This window comes from Ammodytes marinus (genome assembly GCF_949987685.1).
Source record: "Ammodytes marinus genome assembly, chromosome: 15".
Lineage (NCBI taxonomy): Eukaryota > Metazoa > Chordata > Actinopteri > Uranoscopiformes > Ammodytidae > Ammodytes > Ammodytes marinus.
This window is the reverse complement of record NC_137219.1, coordinates 4,190,247-4,199,130: the sequence shown is the minus strand read 5'-3', so window position 1 is coordinate 4,199,130 and position 8,884 is coordinate 4,190,247. Positions and strand designations below refer to the sequence as shown.

Sequence of the window (8,884 nt, the reverse complement as noted above, 5' to 3'; positions counted from 1 at the left end):
GCTGTAGTTCCATGGGTGAGCATTATGGAAAGCTATATAGAATTGCATTCTTTTCACTGATGGTCTTGTTTGCTGTTACACGTGATTTATGATCATCAGAGGAAAAATGAGACTGTTTCAGAAATATTTAAAAGTTTTTCGTAGAACCTGTAAAGAGACTTGTAAAAAAAAAAAAACTTATCAAGAAAAAAAAACAGACAAGATTTTTGGATTTTCACATTTAATAATAGACAAAAATGTTCTGTCATTCTTTTATGTACAATCAGTAATTACAAGTTCAGTAAGCTATTTAATCCTCAAGTTTACGCGTAGTTTCATAATCAGCTTCTAGTAATGCTTTTTTGTTCATCTTTACACTGCGTTCTCTTACATACAAAATATGCCATGTACTGCAGTCACATTTATAAAAGCCAGAAATCATTTTTTTTTTCATCAAACCATTCAACAAAAAAAAGTCATTCACAAATACTTCCTCATTATTTACAACAAAAAAAAAAAACAGCAACTGCTAAAATTATACATATTAACAAACTATTTTCTCAGTATATATATATATAATGCCGCTATACAAAGTAGAGACAGAAATAAACAAAGGGTAATGCCACTTTTTTTTTTCACAATGGCCTCATTCTTAAGCTATAACCTGTGTATTTTTTCAAGCTAAATTTTGTTGAGAAAACTCTACATGTATTGCAAATATTAGGATAAGGTTTTCCAGTTACTAAATATACAGTATAAATATGTTTTTCGCTGTACATTTCTATTGGGTCATACATAGGTTAATAAGCTGGGAATAAGGCCACTGTAAAAGTTACCCGATAACGTTTGAGGCTTGGAGAAAAAGCAGAGGCTAGATAGAAGGAAATGCTTGTTGCGTCTTTAAAATTATAACTCATTTGACTGGTATTTCTCGGGTACGGTGGCCTGTAAGGGTAAAAGGGTTCCTACACATTTCCATTTGCACTTTCCACACACTCTCTTGGGTATTTTTAGGAGCTCGGAGGCCGATTATTTTCACTAGAGATGTAATAACACGGAAAATTTGAACTTTAGGAGCCAGGGATCCTGTAATATGCAACAACAGTAAAGTGCACAATGTAAAAGTTCATGTTTATTAAATGGGCCCGGGCTTTGAGAGAAGTCGAAAAGATTTAACCTTCTAGTCTTCTCGGAGCTCCATATTGTGCTCTTTAAATTTGATTGGTCACTTCTAAAGGGGCCTCAGGAGAGACCCCCTCGTAGAAGCTGTGAATACTGGGACATTCAAAAACGTGGGATTCAATAAAGAAAAATTGGAGTACACCGCAAGAATGAAGAAGTTGAGAATAATTATCTGGTCAAAATCTTATTCAGAAAACCGAAAAATCTGGAATGAGCAAACAAAGTACTCTGAAAATATGTATTTAAAAACGTAGCATTTAGTATTATTCATCATTCAAATGTGACATTTTACCATGATTTAAAAGGCTAGGTCATATTCTCCAGCCCTACCATAGAGGTGTAATTGATTCCCATCCAAACAGCTTTTGACTAAACTCAAAGCACAGGGAGGGAGATGTTAATGCAGACGCCCACACACCTGAAAAAGACGTCTCATCAGCTAAATAGAAATGAACGGGCCTGTGTGGGCGGCCTATAGGGGTGAAGTCTCGATTAACTGTTGAAAAGTGCAATACGTTTTAGTTCTATAAACACTTGTAATTACTTTAGATGTGTTGAGATTTTGCGGACTTGTGTAGGGACCCAGAGTTAAGACAGATTTGGGTCAAATAGTGTTTACAGATAATGGAGCGGGTTTTTCATCACCTTGCCAATATCGCAATATCAAACAATTGGCCACACAAGACAATAACAACAAAATAGAATAAATAGTTTAGTTTGTCAAAGACGTGTTAAAATCAAACAGGTAATGAAAAAAACACCTCTAAAAAAAGTGCTCCGAGGAACTTTCAGTTTGTGTGAATTCTTGCGCCCACCTATGGACTAAAGCGGTAGTGTTTTGACCACGCCAGCTGTAGTTCCTGGGTGGGCATACACATGACAAAGGCATTAAGAAAAACTATATAAAAATAGTATTCTATGCACTGATGGTCTCGTTTGCTGTTACATGTCATTTATGATCATCAGAGGGAAAATGAAATTGTTTCAGAAATATTTCAAAGTTCCTCGTAGCGCCTTTAACATTCATTTGCAGACACTATCAGACCCAGGATCTGCTTAAGACTTTTATATTATCGTCACATGTTCAGTGTGTCTTTGTCAATAAAGTTTCAAGAATTCAAACCAGCTCTTAACATAGTTCCGAGCCGTGACCTCATAGTTACCGTGCCGACTGTGTTAACCCGTGAGCCGCCCTGTCGCCCCGGGCAACAGAGCGACCAATGACAGGAGGCCGCCGGGACTTTTTATAAACCGAAGAGATTCACCGTTTTACATTCATTTTTGAAATATAAGGGGATTAAAAAAAAAAAGGGAAAAATAATAAAAAATAACAATAAAAAAAGCAGAATCATTCATTGTTTGTGAGAAGTTTTCCTACAGAAAATCTGAATCAGCTGTAGAACCGTTTGAGTGAGAGAAAAAAAGTTAAAACATTTATTTATCTTTTTTTAAATCATGATCAGTTAATGTTTTCATTTGCATTTTCATTTGTTGTTCGTTAATTTAAATTTTAAAATTTAAATGTGGAATCTTGGCTGGTCTCCGGGATGCTCCGTCTTTTCAGAAGCGACAAACCCTCAACCGGGCATAATGGGTAAAAAAAACGTTATAGAAGTATAGAAAAAATAAAAAAAGAACTAGATTGGAAATAGAGCAAAGAGTAGACCCCTTAACACCTGAGGTCAGACAGCTGAGTTGTGAGCGCCACACACAGCTCTCTATAATCACAGAATGTCAAACTCTCTTCATGCCTTTCTGCTCTGACCTTTTCCCAGTGCTAAAAGTCTCCTGCCCTTTTAACCGCTCGTTCAGTTGGTGGGTTGGTTGGTGAGAGGTTCTAGAATGCTGAACACACTCGAAAGCTCCGGAACTAAACACACTGCATTCTGTAGGGGCAAAAGCAAGTTATTAAATTGTTCTATTACCGTTTTTCCTCAGTGGATAGCGAGTTATTATTATTATTTCTACATCAGTGGTTCCCGTGGCCCATTCAAATACCTGTATGTTATTGTAGAATGCTATTTATGTTCTGCAAAGGTGAACAATAGGCTTGCTCTGATATTCACTGTGGAAAAGTGAAAAAAATCAAAAGTAAGCATTTTTGGAACAATATTTTTTCTTGTACTTTTTTTTTCTCTATTGTTCGTTTCATTTTGCCCTGGTTGGGAAAAAAATAAGTGATTTTTTCTTTTTCAATGGCCCAGTGATTTCAGATAAATACTGTGGGGGAAAAAAGCATCTGTAGCAGATATGAAAAGAAACAAGAATTGGAAAAAAATGATCTGTAGAAAGTGGGCAAACCCCAGAGACCTGGCAGGCAACTAGATCATTCTCAAGAGGCAATTTGAAGAACAAGCGATGAATGTAATTTTTTTTTTTCGTTTTCGTTTTTTTTTTTTTAATCAATACCCGAGCTTTCTTTCCATGAGATGTGGTCAATTCAAAAGTCCCATTCAACAAAAAAACAGGTGCAAATACAGCTTACAATGTTCTCTCTGCTAACTTGTGTGTGTGTGTGTGTGCGCTTCATGGTCAGTACCGTTTAAACGTTAGCACTTATAGCTCCACTGTAGCTGCATCAATACAAACTTGCGGCTAGGAGCTAATTGGGCAGCTGTAGATAGAGCAGGGACATGGAACAATCGCCATCGAACTGTTTGTGTGCTTGTCTGTGTGTGTGTGTGTACAGGGGGTACAGCATTTAGTGGCTATAGGTTTGCTACTATCTCACTCTCAGACCGGTCTAATCACTTGAGTCAATCAGAGTGAGGCGATCTTTATCAAACCTGTTTCACATCAGCCCCGGGCACAGCATCGCCAAAGGGACAATCGTTACAACACCAGAGGGGGTTTCTCACCACTGACTGTGTTGCTGCGTGTATGTGTGTGTGTGTGTGTGTGTGTGTGTGTGTGTGTGTGTGTGTGTGTGTGTGTGTGTGTGTGTGCGTGCGTTTGTGTGGAAACGTTTCAATCGGGACTGGCATACCTTTTAAAAAATGTCTTAGGCATTTTTATTTGGATCTGTATTCATTTTAAATGTTCAATACATTTTCACAAAAAAGAAAAGCCAGCGTGGATGAGTTTTTTTTTTTTACCCAGAATGCCTGGAAAGACGGTCGGCTAGGCAGCCAACGATGGAGAGACCGAGACGATTGGACCACAGACTGTAGACCAAGCAAAGGGCCGATTAGAAGTGTCACACACTCTTCAGATGGGTTTAAGACTGCACACAGTGGATCCTCATTACAGGAAGACTGAACAGGCTGTGTTCTCGCTGTGAGGCCAAACTCTACAGGACTCTGGTGCCCTGACACTGTTAACAAGACAGCAGGCCACAATGCCAGCAAATGGGTACAAGAAAGTTTGGTTGTGTGTGTGTGTGTGTGTGTGTGTGTGTGTGTGTGTGTGTGTGTGTGTGTGTGTGTGATTCTACTGTCTACATGCACAGCTGAACAGTTCCAAGTTTTTGTTCCTGCCTTCGAAAACAAAATTGAAACAATACAAAAACATAAAAGAACAACAATAACTTAAGGAAAAAAACAGATAATATAATAGAGAGAGAGAGAGACGGGGGGTCGGGGTTGAAATGCAAAGTCTCTTGAATTAAAAAAAAAAAAAAAAACTATGAGGATTTCTCTTCTAGCAGCAAGCCGTGGCCACCCGGTCTCTACCGAGGCGGTGCCGACAAATGTTTAAAATGTTTCTTTCTTTTCTTTCTTTTTTTTTTTAAAGGGGGAAAGGGTGGAAGTCAGCACCCACACAATCCCCCCTCTCTCTCCCCGATTTTTTCAATCAGTTTGTGGGACCCTTAGATCCATAGTTCCCATATAGGAAGGAGAGGAAAAGCGACTAGGCCCCCCCTCACTTAAAATGTCATGCCATGCCCAAGGCAGGGCTGTAGGATGTCCCAGGAGAGGAGAGGGGGGGGGTCCCAGGTGGGTAGAGGGCCCAGGCCTAGGCTTAGATGGGTGGATTGGTTTTTTGGGGAGTAGACACATGGGAGAATGTGTTGGTCAGATGCAGGTGGAGGGCTGTGCGGTGGGCTGCTGTTTGCGGCTCCTCAGCCCTCCAGACTTCTCCTTGTAGCCCGCACACATCTGCTGGGAGACGTCCACTAGCGCACTGGCCACCGCAAGACCTGCATGGACACACAAACACACACAAATACCTTTATTTATACAGGTTAATCCCATTGAGACCGGAGACTCTTTTTCAAGGAAGACCTGTTACCATTCCCATGTTTCCATACACACACACACACACACACACACACACACACACACACACACACACACACACACACACACACACACACACACACACACACACACACACACACACACACACACACACACACACACACACACACACACACACACACACACACACACACACACACACACACACACACACACACACACACACACACACACACACACACACACAAACTCATACACCGATAGCCTGGCTAACTTTCGGGAGCAATTTAAGGTTCAGTGTCTTGCTCAAGGACACTTCGACATGTGGCGGGGAGACAGGGGATCGAACCACCGACCCTGTAGTTGAAGGGTCGACTGCCCTACCCACTTCGCCACAGCAGCCCAGGATATATTAAAATGAGGGCAGGATTAGAAAAAGATGTACAGGTATACTCAATTTGGATTTGTTTTGTGGTCTGGACATATCAAACCCTGTTTTACTGTAGAGAAGTAACTAATTATCTCACAACATTTGTTCAAAAGAATTAAATTGCAACTTTTAATGATCGGTTTATCATTAAAAGTCACAGACATCTGCGACTAGCAGTTCAAAGCAAAACACAGATTTGTTTTAAAGAGACGCCAGCTGTGTTCCAGACAGTAATAGTATTCAGTCTGTTTAAAGATATTCCTTTTAATGGTCATTTATGTGCAACAGGAGACATGAGGGAAAAATTACTCAAGTAGCGTGTAGTAGCTCAAAGTTTGAAGTTTAAGTCCGGCCCTCCAAAGAAAGCTAAATCTTATATCTTCATTTTATTTTTACTTTCCCAAACCGTTCACCAACCATCTGGTTAAAACTCCAGTTGAATTCTGGTTCAACAGTATGTCTTGATCATAGTTCTATAATTGTTGATAGACTTTTTGGATTTTCTTGGCGTGATTGTGTTTTTTCCTATTTATTTCTGCACTTCCTTCATTTCCATTTTTGCAAGGCATTGTGGGAAGTCCGTCAACACTGCCTATATAAACACTTCATACCCAAAGCCCTCTTAGAAGAAGGGTAACTACACTTAATTGACATGTACTAATACGCTCTGAGCCATGAAACGATCTCAGTTTATGTCCAATGATTTACCCTGATCAAGTGCAAACAGCCCAGGGCAAAAATATCAATTCTTAAGGGAGAAGTCGTGGCTCTACTTCTAACATCATACGGTCTGAGAGTGTTTAGTGTAACAGGCTGAAACTATTAAGATGGATTCTAAGATCAAAAAAAGTGGAAACAGGAATGGTTCAATGCGCCCAAATAAGGCTCAGATACAAATCAATGACATCATCTACACGTCTGACCTCTTCCTGGCTGTTTGGATAGTTAAAGATAGCGGACATTTTAGAATTGAGTTTGACTGTAACCAGATGTGTTGTGATGTCATGATGATAAAGACAGACAAACATAACCGAAGGGGGAACAAGTTAAAAGTATTATAACAGGAGTCCCTTGCATGACATTACAAAAGGGCTTTGTGGTAATTAATACGGGCCTGGGGCCAACTCATGGTCTGAGGACTGACAGCGTGGGATGTTTTGTTATTATTAATATAATTATTTAAAATGGTGTTATGTCGATTTCTTTTGTTATTTTTTATTTTATTTATAAAAGTAAAAATCCATTTAACAGAAGTTTAAAAAAATAATAAAAAAATGAATCAAGTTGAGTTTTTGTTTGAGGTGACAGTAGAGGAAGAAATAGAACAAGAGAGAAAAAAAAACTTTAATTAAAGTTAAAAGTGAAGAGCTCAGTCCTGGGCCCTATCAGCCTGTCATTAAGAGAGAGAGAGATAGATAGAGAGAGAGAGAGAGAGAGAGAGAGAGAGAGAGAGAGAGAGAGAGAGAGAGAGAGAGATGGGGAGAGAGAGAGAGAGAGAGCAAGAGAGATAAGGGAAACAGAAAAGGACCGTAATGGGCTCAATTCACAGCCATATCAGCCCAAGACAGTGTGAGAGAGAGGATGAGAGAAATGCAAGAAAAGACACCAGCCCTTTAAAGCCTGCAAAGCTGCTCTGAAACAGTAGCTTTGAGTTTACAGGGGCTCTACACCAAGACCTCACAGACAGGAGGGGAGAGGGACAGAGGAGAGCTGGAGAATGATACTAAGCAGAGGGAACATTTATTTTTTTGTATTGATTTTATTTTGCAGAGAGAGAGAGAGAGAGAGCGAGAGAGCGAGAGAGAGAGAGAACATGACCTGCAGTAAAGGTCCACGGGTCGGATTTGAACCCGCGACCACTGCAGCGAAGGCCGGAGCCAATATGGTACGCGCTCTATCCACTACACCACCGGAGCGCCCGTTTAGTATTCTTTAATTTGACCATAAATATAGACAGAAAACAACTTCCTACTCTTTTTTTTTACCCCAAAAAAGGGATGACAATCATACAAAGACAGATGAATTGAAGCAAGAAATAGTCAAGTTTTTTTTTAGGGTTCAGTGTCAAGTGTCTTACCGGACTGTCCTGGAGGGGGGATGCCGCCGGTGCCTCTGGGTAACCGAACAAAGATGGAGAGCACCGCTGCCTTGTTCCCAAAGCACGGCTCCAGAGCGATGGGTTTAGGGACCGACTGGAAAAACAGAAAAAAATTATTGATCACACATTTTTTTTTTATAAATTCTGTTGAGCACAGCCATTTTCGTAGACATTGAGAACAGAGGATTTGCTGTTACTGCTCTTGTTTGTGTCAGCAACACACGCAAGCTCGCCCGCACAAACGCACATTCAAACCCCCTATCGAGATACACACACTGATCTGAGGGCACAAATTAGATGCCCCCTACCCCCTACGACCACACAAACCTAAATATACCCTACTGTGCACAATTCCATGACAATGCTTCGACATTATTTCCACTGGATATCAAGGTTGTGTTCCGAATCGCATACTTTTTACTATATAGTATGTAGAAAAAAGATTTAGGATGTCCCAATTCTTATGGCCAGATTTAGGATGGTTAGAAGTACCCGGATGTCCTACTTCATGCGGCCAAGATTGTTAGTGTTGAAAAGTGCATCCTATTTGGGCGATTCTGACCCACAATCCAGTGCGCACGTGAAGTGACGTAACATCGACGAAGCCTCCATATGAAAACAAACGGGGATGCGACCATGCGACGGATATAAAAGCAAGAGGCAAGATCAAGGCGCAATGTTATGATGAAATAAGAGAGTACAGTATGTCCCAATAGTATGCCTAGTGCATCCTAACTAGATTATTTTTATCGTCGGATGTAGTATGTAGAATAGAAAAAAGAAAGAGTATGCGATTCGGAACGCAACCCAAGTGTCGGTGCTGGGAGCAGAGATTTCACACACATGATTCCTTTTCACATACAAGTTCCTCACAGCTTGTCACCTCAAACACACACACACACACACACACACACACGCAAGCACGCACACACACAGAGTGGCGTGCTATACTGCTGGTGCACTGCTGTCACCGCAGGCAACACCACACACCTGACT

The 8,884-nt window shown here is 40.5% G+C and overlaps 1 protein-coding gene across 1 annotated transcript in view; it reads right to left on the bottom strand.

The window, feature by feature from the left end:
* Positions 1-252: 252 nt before the first annotated feature.
* Positions 253-8,884, bottom strand: part of atrn (attractin) — a 152,411-nt gene continuing 143,779 nt past the window's right edge. The window contains exons 27-28 of the mRNA XM_080042204.1: positions 7,868-7,982; positions 253-5,299 (exon numbers count right to left, since the gene is read on the bottom strand). Of these exons, the coding sequence (XP_079898330.1) occupies positions 5,175-5,299; positions 7,868-7,982 (240 nt within the window). The 3' untranslated portion in view covers positions 253-5,174. The remainder of the gene's footprint in view (positions 5,300-7,867; positions 7,983-8,884) is intronic.